Source organism: Lepisosteus oculatus, chromosome 24 (genome assembly GCF_040954835.1).
Source record: "Lepisosteus oculatus isolate fLepOcu1 chromosome 24, fLepOcu1.hap2, whole genome shotgun sequence".
Classification (NCBI taxonomy): Eukaryota; Metazoa; Chordata; class Actinopteri; order Semionotiformes; family Lepisosteidae; genus Lepisosteus; species Lepisosteus oculatus.
In genome coordinates, this window is record NC_090719.1 from 14,995,606 (window position 1) to 15,016,852 (window position 21,247).

General features: G+C 49.6%; 1 protein-coding gene across 4 annotated transcripts in view; it reads right to left on the reverse strand.

Moving 5' to 3' along the window:
- Positions 1-21,247, reverse strand: part of LOC102694251 (ral guanine nucleotide dissociation stimulator) — a 60,819-nt gene that overhangs the window by 17,911 nt on the left and 21,661 nt on the right. For 2 of the 4 annotated variants that reach the window (XM_015367215.2, XM_006640753.3), the window contains exon 1: positions 13,321-13,687. The exons of the other annotated variants lie outside the window; for them this stretch is intronic. In XM_015367215.2, coding sequence (XP_015222701.1) covers positions 13,321-13,506 — 186 coding nt within the window. In that variant the 5' untranslated portion in view covers positions 13,507-13,687. Of the gene's footprint in view, positions 1-13,320; positions 13,688-21,247 lie in introns of those variants that run through there. 4 annotated transcript variants of the gene reach the window in all.

Here is a 21,247-nt window from a genome sequence, read left to right on the forward strand (position 1 = left end):
AGTCTTACGCCTGACCTTCTAACACCGTAGCCTAGTATCTCTCCATTTTTTTTAACCAAAAGGATGGGCCAAATTCCCTCCTCTCAATGGTAACTTGGTGTCAATAAAACCTTTACCACGAAGTTAATGATCTACCACAGGGAAAACACACTTTGCTTTTTGTGGTTTAGAGGCGCCCAAATGGCTTCAAACCCGATAGGAACGTGAAATATGAAATATGATTAAATTTCATGTTGAAATCAGTCACCCACCTACCCCCTTACCCCTGTTGTGCTACCCCTACAGATAAAAAAAAGCTAGTCAACAGGACAGCCAAGAAGGAACTTGCTAAATGAAAATGGAAGCGTTTCTAGACAACAGACTGCTTTATTCTTAACATCACATAGTTGTGACCATTAGGGCTCTTACTAAGAACACAGAAATCTGTGCTTGTGTATACTGTACCATTACATTCCAGGGAAATCCCACATGTGAAAACAGCCCAGGGAAGAGAAAAAACACCACAACACTTCCGTCTTCCTCTGGTCTGTAACCAAACTGGGGCGCCAGCTCTCCCTGCCCACTGTGCCCACAGTGCCAGGCTCGGGTCTGGGGTCTGTGGAAACCGTGACTCTGAGCAAGAATACCTTTCCCAGGGTGCCAGTTCCCTTAGAAAACAGTCTCTCATTTCACAGTCACGTAATTGGTTCTGACTCAGAAAATGCCTGTCCTTTTTTTGTTTTGTTTTGTTTGTTTTCTTTGGTCAAGCGTAATAATTAAATAGAGCTGGGAGTTTGAGCTGAGGATTGGTTTCAGCAGATTTATAGACTGAAGAGCCTGAGGGGACACAGGCTTTGAGTTACCAGTGGAGCCAACATCTTGAACACAGCGATGAGTATTAGACAGATAATCAGCTTAGCTTTACAGATGGTGCTGGGGTACTTAGCCCTGCAGTCAGGGGAAATTGAAATTGCTGGCTCTTTTGCCAGAAAATGGCTGGAACTGCCAAGTTTCAGTGTTCGTCTTAAGTAATGTTTCTCTCTTCTGTGAGAATAGCTGTGTCAACAGCGCCGCCGCTAAGCTCAAAGCATTTAGTGGAAGTAATGTGGTGAATTTAAACGAGGCCTCTCCCACTATTTTGCAAGTTCTTGATTTTTTATTTTCAGTTATTTCAAATGCGCTTGAAAGATTTTTATCAGGCTCTGTACTGTACATGAAGTAATGCCACAAAATCAGCCTGTTTTTTCATATGGACGTAACTTTTTATATGTAATTCGCATGAAAGATACAGTAGTTGTTCCCAATATCCTGACAAGCGTGTGAAGCTGCAGGCCTATTAAAGTGCCCTTTCTAGCACAAAACAAAAAACAAAATCTGCATAACGCTCCACAAATAAAAGGGTAAAAATAAACTGAAGGGGAAAAAGAACAAAAAGACCAAACCTCAGTATTGAATTACTCAGTAAGGCCGCGGCCTGCTTTAAATTAGAATCACAAGTTTACTGCATTTAGAGGCAAAAACATGCCCTTTGTTTACCACATGCTGGCGACGTGCCTGCACAGGCCCTGTTTAGAGCGTTGCCATGGTGACGAAGGGAACTCCCAGCGAGGCAGAGAGAGAGATCAGGGCTGGAGGATGTGATAGAGGGTGGGGAGATCTTATGTCACTATCACTCTCCACACACAGCAAATTCTCCACAGCCGATGCCCCAGTCCTCAAGTGCTGTATTTAGTTTCCTAGACACTAGATACTGAAGGCAAGCAGTTAGGATAATACTCAAGGCACACCCGTAATAACAACCCCCCAAATAAAGCAATCTTTTTCCCCCCTCCTTGTTTTACATTATTATGCTTTGCTCTCTTTTCCCAGGAGGAAAGCTCGACATTTCCTGAGTTTATAATCTCCGGATACACTGTCAATTTCCTCCCCTCGACTCTAACCTAAATCCAGTCAGCCAGGAAAAACTACTCAAAAGAAAACCTTAAAGAAATATCATGGCTCTTGAGAAAGCGCTCAAACCGACTCCTGGAAACGTTACGTTTGCCAGAGGAGCCGACACGAACAAACGGGCAGCGATGGCCTGTTTCCCCAACTCAAAACACAGCAGGAGTCACATTCCCGAGCCGCTGCCGTCACGTGGCTTTGATCAGGCAGCTTCAGTCACTGCACAAGAGACGAAGACCTTCCAGTGAAGGTCCAAAAACAAAAGGTTAAGCCAGAATCCAAACAAACAGCACAGATTCCCTTCCCTAATGACGCAGACAGCCCCTTTGTTTTTCCTGCTTTCCGAGCCGTTCCTGTGTTTATTGCTGCTTGTCTCCCTCCGGCTTTGAAAGGAGTGAGCTCTGTCGAGCTTGACGACTGTCAGGCCCAGCAGAGAGATCTGCAGAGACCCATCGGCCCCCGAATTAAAGAGAAACATTCAGATCCTCCCACAGGCCCGCTGCTTCATTGCAGAGATGAAACACGAGCTGCAGATAAAAACAAGCTGCTCCCTCTCGGGCCACACAATGGGAACCAGTCCTTCTGCAGCGTTTTCTCTCTCTTTGAATGTCGGAAAGGACGGCCGCTAAGCGGGAGAAATGGAACAGGCCCCGGACACAATGCATCATCGTTGGGAAGAGCCGGGTTTGATCAAATCCTTTCAGCACTTCATTCTTCCGCAAGCCTCTCACACTCTCACAGACCCTGGCTGAGAAGCTTTTCGCAAGCCGGGGAAGATTTCGGTCCTCCCAGAAACATATATTATAAAAAGGGAAATACATAGCCGGGTCACGTAAATCATTAAAATAAAATTCCGCTGTAAGGAGTGGTTAAATAAAGAAAAAACTGAACAAACAAAGTATTTGACTGTGGTCTAGCTGTGGCGAATCTTCACCTCTGGCCTTGCATACGGACCCAATGTGTCCCACCAGGCTACACAGGCACTACAGTACGAAGGGGAGCCCGTTTCAACACAAAGAGAGGGCCCTGCACCAAGGCCATTTGGAAAAATACTCCTGACGAGAGGAAAAGACCGGGAGAAGCCCCATACTTTAAATGGCAGTAAGGAAAAGGAGTTCTGCAATGAACAGGAGATAAGCTGCATGGCAGCTGCTGAAACCGCTACTGAATTGAGGTGTTAAACTTTGCCAACAGTTTTAAAGTGATGTAAAACAGATTTTTTTTAAAATGCAGAATCCTCAGGAAACCCAATGCCGTGTAAAAAGCACAAAAGTTATTAAGAGAGAAAGTGAGGTAGTGCTGAACAGTAGTGAGCCACAGATGACCAGCTAGCTGTGCCACATCGCAAGACGTCCCCTTGCAGACTCTGTGCTCTGGCAGGCACATCTCACTCCCTGACCCTCCACCTCCAGATCCACGCCAATGTCTCAGCTGCTGCCGAGCTTCACGGGCCAGGCAGCTGCTGTGACACAATTGTAACAGACAGGAAACCGCATGCCAGGAGATGTAATCCCCTGTTTACAGAAAAATCAGAAGAGGCACCTGCTTTTAGCTTTGACAGGCAGGTTCACGTAACAGCGAACCTTGAACTTGAGCACTCAGTTCTCAGCTTGCTCAGACTGCCGCACTCGACGAGAGCCCATTCGAGCGGGACCTCCCGAGACCGAGCAGGGGAAATCTGCGAACACACCCGGAAGAGCTTTGGTGTCCTCACTGTGAACGCCCCAGAACTTGTCTCGAGACCCCCGAGAGCCAGATGCGAGCTCTATCCGATACGGCGTTTGGTTATGTCAACTGTGGGGGAAAGGGGGCACCGCAGAGGACGAGTATTGAGCAGAACAATCATTTTTATCTGCGTCGGGCCTGCGCAGCGAGTCAGCGCCGGAAAGCTCTAGAAATCCGCCCATTCATCTCCCAGGCATTCACACTAATTGGGCATGAATTCCATGGCCTGGCCGTGAAAGCGCTGGGACCGGAGCGCCTGTGGAGCCTTATTCATCCGCGGGCATGCCGGGGCACTCCAAAGGATTAAGGCTCGAGTGGCTTTTTAAGGGGCTTTTCTCTTTAACGTGCAAGCACATGCTAAGAAGGGCAGAGAATTAACTTCAACACCCTGCAAGGAAAGCGGAAAGGGGAAGCGGCGATTAGTGGGCTCCTGGATAGGCGGCTGGAGTGGAGTGGTGCTGGTTCTGTTGCAGCGGGTCACCAGCGCCGTGTTGCTCACAGTGGCCCACGCTGACGGACTCCTGTCTGTGGTCAGGGGCTGCAGGGGGCTGCAGGGGGCAGTGGGGTGGCCTGTGTTGCTGCCTCACAGCGCCAGGACCCTGAGTCTGGCTTCAACTTTGGCCAGGGACTCTGCCGTGTGGAGTTTGCAGGTCCCCCACGTTGGCCTGCTTCTTCCCACGAGCTAAGCTGGAAGTTGAGACCTCCACCCTCCACGGTTAAGTTATGTGCAGGGGCGTTTAAAATTCCCGACATTGCCGTTATCCTTTCCAGCTAACCCAACTCCCCTTCGTCCGACACTTCTCTGTGGTTAGAAACAAACGGAAATAAACCTGGCACACTGAGCCGATTTCCACAGGAAGTGCAGTCTCCCGGCACTGCCCAGGTGTTATTATTTCAAAGCTGGTCCTGCACAGGCACCACAGAACTCATTCTTGACAGGGCGGAAGAGGCAACATACAGTACTGTGCATCACTGACATCGGTCTCAAAGAGCAGATCTAAGGAAGACGCCATTCTGACAGTCTCCACAAAATCTAGGGGTGCAGTTTTCCCAGGAGTACAGTAGGATCTTGTGTTAATAAGGAACTTAGATGTTCAAAACATTTCTTCAAAGACCGTGAAAATACCGTCACAGTTCTCTAAATATTACAATGCGCTTTTTATGCAAACACTTCAGAAGTGTTAATTCTTTTAACACAGCAGCAACGGTGTTTCTTACTAGAGCTGTAGCACAATGTCCTTTAAGGAGGAAATACAGTTTTCAGAAATGTTTTGGTCGAAGAAAGTACAAGACCGGCGAAAGGCTTTGGGGGTTCACAGCCGAGGGATCAGAGGGGAAGACGCAGAAAGGGAGAAAGAGATCAGAAATCTTCATGCAGAGGCTCACTGCTTCGCTGGGAACTACCAGCACACCAGCTGTTAAATAAACTTTGTACTTTGGTATCGACTGTTTGCCTTGCCCCACTCACTGCAGAGATCAATCAGTTCTGCACACAAATACGCGCCTGGCTGCAAGCGACCAAGCTGTCAGTGAAAAGCTGATAACACAGATAAAGCTCTGGAAGTCTCTCACCACAGCACGATAAAGTCCCGACATATTGGAAATTGAAGAGCTGCAGCAAGGCACTGGAACGAGCTGGCGCACAGTACAGAAATATACTGGGTCCTGTGAAAACCGGCCCTGGTGTGAGTGTGTCTGCGTCTGCGAGTGCCCTGCTGTGGACTGGCGTCCCGCCCAGGCTGTATCCTGCCCTGTGCCCGTTGCTTGCTGGGGTAGGCTCACGCTTCCCTGCGGCCCTGAATCAGATAAGGCTTGGAAAATAGATGATGACTAACTGATCCTTCTTATTATGTACTGATTATAGGGTGTCATACAGTATGTTAAATGTTTCACAAATGTGATGCACTACACAGATGCACCTTCTATACCTTCCTCTGGACAGAGCCAACCCGTTTCTCCACACTTCTGCTCAACGCAAGCATTCCTGCCCCCCAGCTTCCTCACAGCAACCACGGACGGGGATGGCTGACCCTGCCGTCACAGGCGAAGAAGCTTTTCTGACCCCCAGGTCCGAGGCTGGACTGTCGATCCCAGCACAGACTGACGTACCAGACTGAGGGACCGGCGCATGGGAACGCGGACCAGCAGAGGATCCGACAGGAGCCACTGTTGGAGACGGGCAGAAGCACAGCAGCACGGATTGACCCTGTCCTCCATTCCCTCCCTCCGATGCACGAGCTCGTTTCAGCGTTTCTACATTGCCTTTTCTGCTGGAAGGGTTTCTTTCCTACTTCTGGGGTGGAACAATAAACCAGTTCTAGGAACACTAAGGACGGAAAGAATCCGATCGCTGTGGATTCTGGCAGCGAGGGGTCCCGAGTCTTTGCTCACGCGGCTTTGTTTCCGAGTGAAAGTATTTGAGCAGGCACTGGCCCCAGGCTCGCGGTCTCGGACTCCGGCGCGCGGGGGAGCTGCAGGGGGACTTCTGCGCTGGCTCAGCCCCCTGGCTGGGAAGGAGCCTCAGTTCTCCGCCGCGCGCATGAGAAAAGACACAATATCCACAGGCCATGGAGAGTTTGACGGCCCTGCTGCAGACCCGAGCGCCAGGCGTCTTTCAGAAACGAGGAATCTGACGGCAGCGAGGAAAAAGATGCGCCTTAATCGTTAGGCAGATCCTGCTCATTAGCAATTAAAGAACCAGGGAGATGCATGCAGCAAAACTCAGTAATGAAGTGGATCGGAAGGGCCAAGCAAAGGTGAGCTTCCCTACAGAAGGAACAGGAGATCTATGCATGAATGAAGGAGGAGACGTCTCACTTGAACTCCACCCCCCAGATTCTTTACTGTCCCACCAGGCTTCCCCTGGTCCCAGTTTCACACGGGGACCACCGTTCCAGAGCGGACCGGGACCGAGAGCCGATCACGCAGGCGCTCGTTAACAGGATTAATGACCCGCCGCTCCCTGCCTCTCGGGGCTGCAGCTCCTTCCAGACAGGAGAGCACGTGGCGGGGTTTCCCCACGGAAGTGCTGCTCGTGAGCAGATAGAGCGCTCTCTCACTCGCAGTGACACCCGGAGACAGACTGTTTAACTGAAGGCAAAGCAAGCTGAGGCAAAGCCAGCAGGTTTGGCTGTACGTGATCCGAAACAGAAACGTTGGCAGCACACCACCCTCTTCTCTCTTTTCCATAGACAATCAATAACGCAGACTGAATCTGTCTGACTGAATCCACATCAATACATTTAAGAAAGGCACCGCTTAAGGACTGCCGAATGGAGATCTGCTTTGATGGTTATGAAACGGGATGCGTCGGAAAAGCACAGGCTGCGATCTCTGACGCTATTTACTTCAACGGCCAAAGGCCCCAGGGGAATCGCTAAGAGGTTTAATGATCTGCTATAATCAGCCAAAGAGCCCGCCGTCCCACTGGGCTGCAGGGTCCCCACGCAAACGCACTTGGTCACACAGACGCGTGTGCAAGCCCATCCTGACCCTCCCCCCCCTGAGCCACGGAGCAGGCCTGCTGTCCGCCCGCGCCCGGCTGGCCAGCCGAGCCCTCCCAGAGCCACACAGCCAAGCGGTCAGGGCTGTGCGCTGGAAGGCAGTCAGGTCCGGCCCTGGCCAGCGACAGGCCTCTGAGCTGGCAGCCCAAGCGCACACACCACAGCAGAGGAACACATGGTTTAGCCTCGTTAAAACTAAATCAGGAAACGCGAGCCCGCGTGCCCTTATGGATCATTCCTTTGCTTCCTTTGCGGTCAGGGTCCAGCTCTGCACCTCTTTCCTTCTGCTCCATCTCACCTCAGTATGCTGCAATCAAGACGCGAGCGTGACCTTACACGGAGGGTGGAGGAAAAACGGGTTCTCCACTCTCTGGTCAGGCCCCCGATCCCCCCGATCAGTCCAGCTTCTGCGGACGAGGCGAATCTGCTGCAGGAGGGTTTAAACTCTTCCCTGCTCGGAGCCCGAAGGCTTCGTTCGCTGTGTGAATCTCGCCCTCATCATCGTTGTCTCCCGAAACCGTGACCCGCAGCTCTTTCACAGCGGGCTCTCAGTCAGTTAGCGACTGATAACATAAGGGTGGGGGACCCACAACAGCAGATGGAGAAATGCGCTTTGCTAATGGCAAAACAAGACGACCGCAGCAGATTCTGATATTGCTATTACAAAACACTGAGTCACCTCCAGCTCTCGGCCACGTCACGCAGCTGAGCTCGCCCAACACTGGGGCTGGGACAGCTACAAAGGCTTCCGAGGCATTTTCAAAACAGAAGGCAAACCTCTGAAGCCACTTTAGGCTTGACATGCTTTTCCTTCTTTTTTTAAAACAGTCCAAGCTGTGATTTCACCCACACGGCCTCCACAGCTGCGACCTGACGGGGATGCAGTTAGGGCGTGCTTCGCTGTCACACGTCTGCAAGACCGATCCTGAACAGCGGCCGGGCTTTAAATCTGGACCGAAATTTTAAATGTTTCGTCTCTGCTTTCCTGGGGCAAACGGGTCTCTTCAAGAGTTGCAAAACTACTGTGGAAAGATAGTGATTGCTATGTAACGGACAACCTTTAAACCTCCGACTTAACAGTAAAAATCCTGATTAATGCAACAGATACCAGAAAGCCTTCCAAGAAGCCCTCAGCTCCATCACTGAGTCACGCTGCCTTGAATGAATCAGGCAGAGCTGATTACACAAGAGCTGCTCTGGGACAGAGAAAAGGCATTTCCAGTTCAGACAGCGAAGCACACATGGTTCTCTCCTTGCGCCTGTCATTCTCTCTGTGCAGGAATCTGCAAAACTAATAAACAGTCTGCAAAACGAGAATGCCGGCGGCGTGCAGCTCTCGCCGAGAAAAGAAACACAACAAAATCGCAAAAAAAAGTGCTTCCCATTCCTCGCATTCCCAGGGGGTGAACCAGATGTTTACCCCCAAAATCCCGAGACCGTAAATCAGCGCCCACGCAGCCTGATGTCAGCAGCCAGGGGCTGAGGCTGCAGAAAAACACAATAACTGCAGAAACGAAAACAAGATGTGGCACTAAAAATAGTCCCACTGAACAGAGCAGAGCCCCCCGAAGATCAGCTCTGTGTGGTCGTAATAGAAAGGCCACAAAAGAGTCTCTGTCTTCGCAGATTAGCCTGCTTTCTAATTACGGCACCGTGGCAGGCTTCTGACCGGAGTAGTTTGCATAAAAATACAGAAAGAGAAAACAAAACTTGGATGAGTAATTTGGAAAAAGCTTTAATGGGAGGAAATGGAAAAACTCTGGAATTTTGTTGCAGAAGTCAGCAAAGCGAGACTCCTAGGGGGGCGTATGCCGTTTGAAAAAAATGAGAAAATAAAAACCACGTCCTTCCTTCTGCAGAGCCGAGTTTTGCTGCAGAAAGCTTTGCTGCCTAACCCTTTGACCCAATTAGCTCTGAGCTTCGCCACCTCATTGAATAACAACACAAGCTGTTGCTTGCAAGCCGAGAGCAGCGGGCACAGCCCAGTACTGTATGCGATCTAGCTTCTAACAGTCACAGTTAGCAGCTCTACACTTCTGCTTGCATTCATAAAGCAAGCACGTTGAGTGTGTGTCAAAGGAACAAGCCTTCAACCTCCTGTTTTGAAATAAGCTGGGCTTCTCATATTGTCCTGTCCTACAGAAGATCAGAAGACTCGCGGAATGACTGGTCTGTGGCGCGCAGTCACTGAACAATCTGCAAATGCAAAACGCCTACAAAAACAAGGGGCAAGTTTCTCTGTCACTTGTGGTGCAAATCAGAGGGGTATGAAAATGTAGGAGGAAGGGCTAAGCAGCAGAACTGTCTGCGATGTGATATCGCCCTCTAAAAGAATCGAGGGATCGATCGAATTGTCCTCTGTGCACCACATCCAGGCACAGACATCTCCTCGGAGTCAACCATGAGCGAGCGCCCCCAGTGCAGAACTCGGCCGATGAGCTAGTGACTTTCCCCTCCCCCCAGGCTGCGATGCGATATCTTCTCCCAGCAGAAGAACACATGTTCAGTCCCGCATCTGATCTGGGATACAGTATCGGCTTCTCAAAAAGCCTGAAACACGAGCAGCGATCAATGCAGGCAGAAGGACCATTCACAACCCCACCCCCCCTCTCCAGCTCTGCACAGCCTCAACCTACCACGTCACCTGTGAGCAAGACGCGGATTGGAATTCAGCTCAGAAACGTCTCGCAGGCGAGCAAAGACCTTCGTGACACATTTTGTCTCAAAAGCCTCTTGGCATAAAGCTCATGCAATCGCAGCCGAAGTTCCGCAGTCGTTCGGAATATTAAGACAACTAGCTGTGTTAAACAAAGGAATATCTGCAAGTCAGGAAGGAAAACAAATCCTCTGCTCGGCGCAGGAAATCCTTGCATCCAATTTGGAGGACTGTCAGGTGATGAGTTCTGGAAAGAGCTGAGGACCAACGCCACAACACTGAAGGACAAAGGGATCTGAGAAGATTCATATCTGAAGTGGCCGATTAAGAAAATACACTCTGGAAATGGGTAGGAGGGAGAGTAAATACAGCTGTATCACTCGGGAATCTTCCCCTCCTGGAACATGCCGGAGGAACACTCACCCACTGCAGTCTGGAGCACTCTTTGATGAGCAGATGCAGAATGCACTAGAAAAAGTTTTGGATTACTGCACCTTGAAGTGAGAATGCAGATTAGCCTGAATTTGACAATGGGATTAGAGGCGAGGGGATTAGAGGCCATCGTAATGGTCAGAGAACACAGTCACTGTACACGCAGTGGGAAGAGCCCGCCCTGTGTGGGGCATGCACAGTGGTCAGGCGGCCCCGTTTCTAACAAGCTTTTTTTTTTTAACTCTGTGACTCTTTGACAAAATGAAGCCGGAGCCATAGAAAGATTTGTATTTTGTTTTGCTTTGGGTTTTGGGTCGAAAGCAGAAAAAAAAAAAACAGACCGAAAATCTCCAAAAGCTGTTCAACTGTGCATTAAGGCCACTCTCGTGGGCGTTCTCCACTGATGAAAGAGAGTACACTGCTGGGGCAAATTCTCCAGCTGCTCCTCACTAGGACAGACGCTCAAGGCTCATGTAAGAAGCTCACTCAATACAGGGAAAATATAAAGCCAAAATGTACCAAACCAGTCGCATAAACAGAGACAGAACATAAACCTTTCAGAATTAAATTAAAATGAATAACAGCCATAACCATTGATTAGCTTGAACAACAGAAGCCCATTAGACGATGTGCTTGATGGTCAATAATAAGGCCTGTCTTTGCTCCTATTGCCCGTGTCCTCCTTTTATCTTAAAAGCTTTTTACATAATACAGAAGCAAATTAGATTATTTATTCACTTCTCTTATTAGAGAATATAGATTTTTGCCGAGTGTCCCTTGTATCAAAGGGACTAGGCAGTACAAAAATGCATCCTTCAAACACAGACAAAATGACCACTCCTGATCTGAAATCCCCACGTGCTGAATGAGTATGAATAGGATATGTCAACATCGTTGAGGGTCACAAAGTGCATTTGTTTCCCCATAAAGAGAGAGATGTAGGGGTCAATTAGTTCAAAGAGACCAAATACAGACTGTATTATGTTTGATGAAAAGATTCACTTGTTTTTCCACTCCATGCATAGAAACAAAATGAAACAGAGGAGCACTGACAACTGTATTTTAAGAAGAAATTAAATGTAATATTTCTAATAGGTGTAAGAGGTTTATATTTATAACAATGAGGGTCATTGGAGGTGGAATTAAAAATATGTGCAGCCTTGTAGATGTAGACCTTTCTTTGCGGACAAATGATGAGATTTGAACCCTCACAGGTGGCTCACAGGTATCCCTGGCAGAAATCAGCAGCACGACAATGGCAAACCTGCTATCAGCGCCAAGATAAAAGCAGGATAGTCAAGTGAACTATTCCTAGATTTTTCAAGGGGTGTCACTACATTGCCCATTCAAAGAGAATCCAATCATCTTTTTTCAGTGGAGTTTTTTGATTGGTTTTCTTCAGATCTGCCAGGCAGCCACCAGGATCACAGGATCTCCTTCACTGTTAATCCATGTTCAACACGACAGTTAATAAAAGGCTTTTGCAAAGAGATTAGGGCGCAACATTGCTCAGAAATATCTGAAGGGGCACACAGGCCAGGTCACGCATTAACTCTTGACTGCCACTCAAAGACAATGGCTTGTAAAAAATTACCCTGCTGCACAATGAAGTGTAAAGTGGCAAGAGAACTCCAGCCCCTTGAATCTAATCACCACGATGACTAAAAAACCAGGCCTTTTTCCAATATTTTGCCTTTTGAATTACTGCAGAGCCCCCAGAATACTGAATTGGATCACTGCAAGGCAATCCGAGTGGGTGAATTAGTCATCGGACAATCGGACACTGCGAGGCTGGGATGGGGGCAGCTGACAGAGGAAGACAGTGTCCGAAACCTGCAGCCCCAGAGAGGGAGACGGCACCGGCACTCCTAGTGCCACACATGGGAATTAGCAACAGCCCCACAATGAAGCAACACAACCGCTGAATAGTGAGGTTTAAAATTTAATTCAATCAGAGAGCTAGGTGACCAGGATAACATTGCGTCAAAGTCAAAGATGCATTGCAAGGACAACGCGCCCGACTGCTGGGTAAACTCTCCTTCTGTATCGGTCTCTACCATCCCATTCAGGGTCATGGGGGGCCGGAGCCCACCCCAGCAAGAAACAGGCACCAAGCAGGGCGCACCCTGGGTGAGGTGCGCAGTGTCCGTTCCCTACCTCTCTTGCAAATCAAAACCACAATGACACCAGGATATCCAATCAGATATCCTGAAGTTCAGTCCAGAACAGGCTGCGCTGTTTCCCTTCAAGACTAGAGCACTACAATACACACCGAACTCCTCGCCAGTGTCTAGCAGCTGCACGACTGTACTGACGGAAGAAACTCGTGTCACATTCCACCATGCTTCCGAAGACAGTTTGAGGGAGCACCGGCACTTCTAGTAAAACTGGGAGTAAACTTCCCAGCTCGTTGGAAGTCCCAGTTATGTCCTCTGTTGCCATGTCCTTTTAATAAGCCTGCCTGGTGATCACGTTACACAGCAATGTACAGTGCTGCACTCGTCTCGAGTACATATTTATCCTCTGACAATCACGGAAACGTCTGAGAGGAAAAAAACGCATTTTCTACCCGAAACGGAAACACGTCTCAATAGGAGCAGAACACCTCATACTAACATTTCTGAGCCTCTGACATTGCAGCCACATCGGACTTTGGGCAAGGGCACGGTGTGCTGTACACTGTACCGACCCCAGGCGCGACCCACAGATTCCCCGACACCGGTTTATTACCCCGCATTACTCCAGAGCCGTGCCAGCAAAGGGGCGAGAAAGCCTTCGTATTTACAAACACTGTGGGGGTCGCTGTGGGTGATAAAGACACAACACTAACCCCCCCAGCGCAAAGCTCCTCTCTCACGCAGAGCCACAGCTCACGGGATTCAATTTTCCGAGAACCCCGCCTGCCTGGCTTCTCCAGCACAGATCAAACCCACAGCTCGTAAATGTAGTATGCAATTCGCCGTAGCCCTCGTTAAAATAAAAAAAAAACAACCCAGAATCTCAAGCAATCTGTTACTGAGCGATGTTGAGCGGCGCCAGCTCTCACGGAGCACACCTCCCAGGGAGGTCGGAGCGCTTTACCTCCGGCTGGGGCAGGTCGGGGTCCAGCTGAGTGAAGCTGTGCAGCACCACGGGGCTGGCCTCGCCGGCCACCTCCAGCTTCACCCCGTCCCAGATGCTGCGTATCCTCCAGGCGCTGGCATCAAACATCATATCGGGGCTCCCCGAGCAGACGCTGTGCACCTCGGACTGCATCAGGTACACCATTGGTGACGGGGATCCCGCTACACCGGAGAAGACCCGAGACTGCGCGCCCTCTGCTTCATGTCCGACGGGGCTGGGTGTCCGCGAAAGCCGTAGTCCTGTCTCGGACGGACGGGGGCGTCTAAAAGAGCATTGCTGCGCTTGTTGCTTCTCTCGCCTCTGTAGTTCTTGCTCGGCTGCTACTTTCTAGCGCTGGCCCCGCCCCGCCCCCTCCCGAGCGGAGGCCCCGCCCCGTCCCCGCCCCCTCCTCCCTCCCCCCGGCCCGGCAGAGGATCCATGACGTCATTCTCGACCCGAGCAGACGACAAGTTCCGAGCGAAGCGGGGGGGGGGAGAGAGAGAGAGGAAAGAGCCATTTCTCATGAGCTGGACCCTGGTGCAAAGGGAATGGTGTCGCTGCTAAACGTGGTCGAACCCGTCCCATCCCATTTACTCTAAAACAAAAAAACGGGGCAGCGCGTCGTTTTCTAGCAGTTCGGGCACGAAAGCGTGAATGGGCTCTCCTCTCGGGACCCAGCGACGCGGTGTTTTCTGTTGACCGTATAAACAGTGGGAAGTACTGTGGCCGAAGCTTCTGGATAATTATGGTCTCCACTAAACCCTCCCCTGAGCTTTCTTTCCGTGACACGCGTTTCTCCGAAGTGCGGGGGATCTGTTTTTCTCCTCCGTGGCCGTGGGTGGTGCCAGAAACGGAAGGTCGTTGTCTGCAGAACTGGGGTCTCTTCGGGATAACGCATCTCAGCCAGGCAGCTCCTTCAAACCGGTCAAAGACCCGTTTAAAACGAGCTATACAGCAGCACGGGCTGTTCCTCGCCTTTAACTGTGCTGCATCACAAGTGCTTGCACATTTCTTATTTATGAGGGATTACTCCAGTGACATAATCTGGGCGCACTGAAAACAGCCCTGAGTTTATTACCTGTGTTGAAACTCTGTGTGCTGGAAGTATCGACTGATTTGGGAAAAGGGATTAGGTCTGGAGAGGAGATGATCCTTGTTTTTTCGGGGGGGGGGTGGGATGCAAGATTAATGGCTTTTACTCGGAATTGCAGGTTCCCGTGTTGGAGTCGTTCTCTCTACGAATGCAGAATTGCCTTTTCTGGGCTTTTTCAATGCCAGCAACTCTAGCTTTGATTAGCATGTCTCTGTGCTGGGAATCTGAAACGTGGCTTTCTGGCGGCATCTAATCCAACACCCACCACGTACAACAGAAGGGAAAGCTAAGATCAGAGCAGGTTTTAATCACGTGCGCGCTTTCTTTATTTTAACAATCGCAGGGGTGCGATTTCCCATCCTGCTCCTGCACTGGGGCCAAACTGGGGTCTGAGTGTTTTACACTGAACCCATAAGGGGCAATGAAGCTTCATTTGACCCAGCGGGCAGTCTTCTGAAATGCAGAAGAAAAAAAAAACCGCAACTGCAGACAACATATGCACATGGGACTCGGAAGAGAACAGGGAGGGCGAGGGACAAAACACCCGCACTCCAATAAGCAGCACCCCCGTGTCCAGCGGCTGCTGTTATCACCTGCGCCCTTGTCCAGGGACACCCGGTGGGAGTCTGGAACAAGCTACCCGCCCGTGTTTTTGAAGCTGATTATCTGTGTTTTTTTTTCACTTACTGTTTGGATGATCCTGGGATCAGTCTGGCTTGTAACCAGTGAATGTTCTACCTCCATGGCAAGCTGACGCACCAGCTTCAGCTACAGGGCAATGAATGGGCATTTCGGCTGCTAGTGTCCACAGCTCATATACAGTAGACCCAGGGGTTGACTGGAGATGACCCGTCAGCTTTTAAGAATAGCTGGATATTGTGGGTATAGTCATTCTCTGGTCATTGTTCTGTATAAAGTCACACTGTGGTCACGAGGGGTTAGCAGGATGCTTTGTCTCCTTTACATCACGATGAAAGGACTCTCTTATAAATAAAATAAATCTGTTTCTTTCCCAATGACCTTATTTACAAGACACTAATAATGTTGATATTGTAAGTCGCGTTTCCTCCATCTACCCACTACAGTACTGAACTGGAATCAACCTGCTCATTTTGGGATTTGTGTGGAGCTTGCATGTTCTCCTCATGTTCATGTAGGGTTTCCTTTCTGGGTGCTCCGGTGTCTTTCTACAGTCCAAAAACTGGTGGGTTCATTGGCTTCTGGGGAAACTAGCCCTGGGGCGAGTGTGTGTGTGTGTCTGCGTGTGCCCTGTGATGGACTGGCGTCCCGTCCACAGTGTACCCTGCCTTGTGTCTGTTGCTTCCTGATAAGTCTCTGGCTCTCTGTGACTCTGAATGGGATAAGTGGTTACTGAAAGTGATGTGATGTGAAAAACAGAGTCACAATTTTTGAAGGCAGGTCTTCCTCAGTTCAATATTCTGAGGTGGGTAGAACATATACGTTTTACTGGTGCCAGTGATGTTCTTTGCAGTTCTCAAAATATTCTGGCAAAATGTAAGTTTTTATTTAAGACCTTATTTGAGAGACAGTAGTAACACCTCTTCCAGCAGCAGCCTCAGCTCTCCCAGTAGGTCTCCCCTCCAGGTACTGGCCAGGCTCTCACTGCTGGGCTTCAGCGGGCTGCCAGCTGGGAGCTGCGGGGCCACAGGGCTGCCAGATGGGGTCACCAAGCTCACTGCCAGTCACAGTCAGCTCGAGACACAACAAAGACAGGAACTAGAGATCTGTAGACCACGGGGCCCAGTCCACACGCTTAAACTGGAACCAAAAACGGGGGCTCCGTTATTCCACACCCCCAGAAGATGTGCACCCCTCCGTTTCTTCCGAATCCGGCTCCAGTGGGTGGAGGTGAACATCTGTGGAGGAGAAAGGCAGCCCCACGTGTGCAGCTGCTGTAACTTGATTTCTAAGACGGTTTTGCTAATTTGGTGGTATTCTGCCCCTCTCCCGAGGAGGAAGTAGTGAGGGGGAGATTAGTGCACCGTGACGGCAGGCACTCGGCGAACTCTACAGCAGCTGCTCCGCGGAAACGCAGCTGCACAGACTGTACCGGCTCCTGCCACCAGCCTCGTCCCCATCCTCCTTCCCTGTCTTTTTGCCTTAAATCTCTCCAAGATTGACTCGATGTTTAAAGTGTCATCAATATCCTGCTCTTCATACTTGAAAACAAGTTTCTACTAAACACTACTGCTTTGGAAACATCAATTTCCGTGAACGCTTAGTGTTTCCTTTTGATTGTTCTTGTTCTTGTTCTTGTTCTCAGGTCTTGTATCATTTCACAGCAGGGCAGACGATCGCATTGCTGCCTCTTCTTACTGGGTGTGTGCGTTACAGTATTTCAGCCTTTCACGCTGTGGGTCCGGTGGCGTCAGGGCCCTTCCTTGCAAATATTTCCTTCTCTCCTCACGAGCCCTCTTGTTCCTGGAGCAGTGCTTGGAAACCCCAGAGCCGCGGGGGAGCGCCGCAGTGGCCCACAGTGTCGTCGGGCAGGCGAGAGTGTTTCCGTTTCTGGGACAGAGACTGCCCGAGGGCCTGAGCCCCAGCACTCCTCTCCGGCTGCTTCCTGATGCCAGAGGCTGCGGCAGGAACACTGTACTACTGTACCTCTCACCTCCAGACCAGACCTTCAGGTCTTTGAATCCCACTTCCCATCCACCCTACATTCTTGTTCTGCTCCCTCCTGTCGCGCCAGCTGTGAGTAGAGAAAGCCGCCCCACCTGACTAGACTACAATGCCTTTCTCTGCCAATGGACAGGCACACAGCTGGGCTGCTGTGCTTCTCTGGTGCCCCCAGGAAGCCACGATTAATGGAACACAAGCATGTAACTGGTTTTCTAAAGGATTGCTACTCATAATCCGTATACCTTATATTCATCCAGAGACTACAAAACGAATCTGGCCGTACTTCTCCATCGATCCGTTTTCTAACTGCTTCTTCCAATACAGGGGGGCTGGAGCCCATCCTGGCCAGCAACAAGCACAAGGCTGGACACACCCTGGACAGGACGCCAGTCCATCGCAGGGCACGCGCACACACACACACACACACACACACACACAGACACACTCGCACCAGGGCCAGCTTTCCCAGAAACCAATTCGCCTACCAGCACGTAGGAGGAAAGAGGGCGCCAGCAGGAAAGCCATGTGAACACGGAGACAACATACAAACTCCATGCAGATAGTACCCCAGGAACTGAACCCAGAGCCTCAGTACTGTGAGGCAGCAATGCTACTATTGTGCTACTGTGCTGCCCTACAGCATTTAGGCTTCCTGGAAACCTGTCTTCCATAACACAGATCCTAGCACTGGCTTAATAATCTGCACATTCCTAGACATGCTACACACATAGTCTGAAATTACATTTTCCAAAAAGCTAAGATTCTAATCATGATTAATATTTGCATGCTGTATTGGAACTAGAAATTAAATTCCCCTAAAATATCATTTAGAAGGGAAATGCAATCCTGGAATGAGATCAAGGAAATGGGATCAATATTCTCTATTATTCCCCATCTGCTTAGAAAAGAGGGCTAGGAGAAAAAAAAAAGAGAAGAAATAAAGTATTCTAACATAGAATGGAACAACGACGAGCCATCTACAACACAATTCATACTCCCAGCTTGTTAATACTGGAACGTGACTAGGCACAGGTGCTGTAGAACCCCAGGAAGGAGAAGGGTGATGGGATCACGTGGGGGATGTGGAGCCGCCCCTGTGCTCAGGCACACAGAATGGAATTGGATGGCCACTTAAATCCAGGAGCCACAGAGGAAGAATCGATAAATAACAGGGAAGTGCCCTCAGTATCCCCGTGGCTGACGCCCCTCGTGAAGTCTTATTGCTCTCCGGGGACCTGATTTCATCGGTGCCTGCAGGCGAGAGACACTGCTCCCCGACTCGCAAGCCAGTCTCTGGCACGGCCACACGACGGCTAGCGTTCCCGAATCCCCGCCGCTCCCCACGGGCACGGCGAAGAACCGGGATTCCCGTGGCAAAAGGAACACACCGCTACCAGTGAAGGCTGAGAGAGGAGCCCGAGTTTCAAAGGCCTCAATCCCATAAGGCCGATGGGGATCAGATTCGGAGGAAACCCAGCTCCCCTGTTGCTGTGGCAACCGCTCAAGTCTGCATTTCAAACGGTACTTTCTCCTTCTGTCTCCTCCTGCCTCTACTTTCCACTCGCCTTTCATTCTCCCAATTTCACAGCTGGCTAGGCAGAGGTAGGACGGGGGGGTGAGGTACAGTTCACAAGGTAATGAATTTAAATCTCATCAAATTATTTTTTTATGGCCTGTCTTTTGTGAATATTACACACGGAACAAGCTCAGCCAGATGTCAATAAACTAATCCCCTCTATGTCAATGCTTCCTTAAAAGACTTGTGCTGCTGCAAAACCACCGTGCAGACATGAGGGATTAGCAATCCCAGCTCTATACTGTAAGAAAATAATCGCGTTCGATTCACTGAAGATTTTGATGTCAGCTTTGCCAAGGAAAACCTGCTTTTGAACACCCCAACTCTGGAGCAAGTAAGATCTTCCAGCCTCTGGGCTCACAAGGTTCCATGAAATACCGTCTTAAAAATTACAGGTTCGAGATATGATTAGTTAGTAAAACCATCCACTCCAGGATCTACCTTAAAATCTGTCACTGTTTGGTATCTGATCAACACATAGGATTATCCATCTGTTGCAAAAGGGAGGCACCTGTACTGTTCATGACATCCGACTACATCAGTTCCAGCATCAGTCATCAGCTGTCTTCCTAATTTGTCATTGTATTCCCTGTGGTTTGTCCTCTGCTTCACTGACACGATCCATGTGTGGATATCAATATTAATTCTTAAAAAAACATGGATGCCATCTGGGTAAATAAACCTAAAAGGAAACAGTCCAGTGTGCCAATAAACACGTGTTATCTCGGCCTGGGTAAGGTCATTCTCCTTATCACTGCAAGGAGATTACTGGCACTGATTCCTGTTTCTTCCTGAAAGCAGTGAGTCACGGTTCTGGTATGTTTAAAGCCTGCTTTACCGCTCGTGCCTACAGTTGTGCCACTCAAGACAATGAACTGCAACACGTGTGCAGAAAACTTTCAGTTCGTGCTACAGGTAACTTCCATAACTTCCATATACAATGACAGCAGTGAATGAGGTCATCGATCAGCACTGGAGCTGCAGAGCCCAGCTGTGACGACAACCAGCAGAGACAGTGTCCCTGTAGGACTGGGAACCTCTGGTTTATAGTAATGTCATACCAAATCTACAATCAATGTCATGAAAAAAGTGGAACAATATTCCAATTCATCCATTCATTATCAGAAAGCGTGTTCCTGCGAGATCTGTGACAAACTGAAGCCTGATCCCACACCCCAGACGGGACACACGTGCACACACAGGGTGTTTTTGGGAGATGGGAGGAAGAAAGAGCACCTGGTGAACACCCACAAGAGCACAGGGAGAACATGCAAGCTCCACAGAGAGGGGCCTATTCTGGAATCAAACCCAAGGGCTGTAAGGCAGCAGTAAATGCCACAATTTCAATCAGCACTTGTAAATTTCCGCCTCATTTTTCCTCGAAGTGCAGTGGCACTGAGTTAAAACTACAAGCCTTTATTACCATGGTACATAACTGAACACGATCCATAATTTCAGAATCACAGAAAGCAATGAGGAAACCGTTTGGCTTATACAGTCAAGATCCTGCTTTGAGAATCGTTTGGCTGCAGCACTTTTTGCACAGAATCAAAACCCTGGTCCGGTTTTTCCACTGTTTTTTTTGGCTCGACGCAACAGAAATATCCTGAAAAAATCCCTAACAGTTCCATAGGTTTTTTTCCAGGGGATTCTGCGGAGAGTTACCGGCAGAGCATTTGTTGTGTGCTGGCAGTGATGGGAAACGGACACCCCTTTCTCTGCGCGAGGTGAGGTCATCCCTGTATCTCCCTGCACCTCTTCACGCACAGACAGATGCAGAACTGGGCCCAGGTGAGAGAGCGCCATTTCCCAGCCCTCACTGGGGGGCAATGACTACAAGTCACCCCCCCCCCGACCACCTGGTGCAGAAAATTCCGCTCCCTCCTGTGCTGTTCTATCCTAATAATAGCAAAGAAGCCATCATGAGTCAGATCTCTTATTTTAAGAATGACTGGATACTGGAAAACAGTGCAACACTTCAGTGTAACTGGGCATGCCTGAGTGGTTATCGTATAATTGTGACACTTAACACCGGCAATCATAAACTTTAACTAGATCAATTTATAGTATGGAATATGACCCTGATTGCCTACCCGAGGACTGAAACATCCGCTTAAAACATTCTTTTTGACACCCTACCCCTGTATGGAGACAGTGCCTGCCAGTAAACGGACAGGGGACTGTACACTCTATCAAGAACAGGCACAGAACAGCCGGCACTAGTCCCGTCCTGCAGCTGCTGGCTGGCAGCCATACCACGGAGCCAGGTCTTACTTTTCAGGCACCCAGTGGGATTCTTTTGCTTTTACTGTCTCGGAGCTGGCTATCTAAAAATCAGATTTTACAAAAGGGAACATCCGATGGAATTCCTCGATCCGGTAGTGAAAGAGGCTAATTTTTCCTGTGCCTGCGAGGCGGACGGGACTCTGGGCTCGTTCCTAGCCTGGATCAGTGGGGGGGGTGGGGTGTTTATGCCAGAGAGATCCGCGGAAAAGCATTTCCCTCGATTCAGAAATTGCTGTAATGACAGGATACTCACGGAGACCAGAAGCGAGATGGAAAAGGAGTGGGAGGGTGTAGCATAATGTATTTCA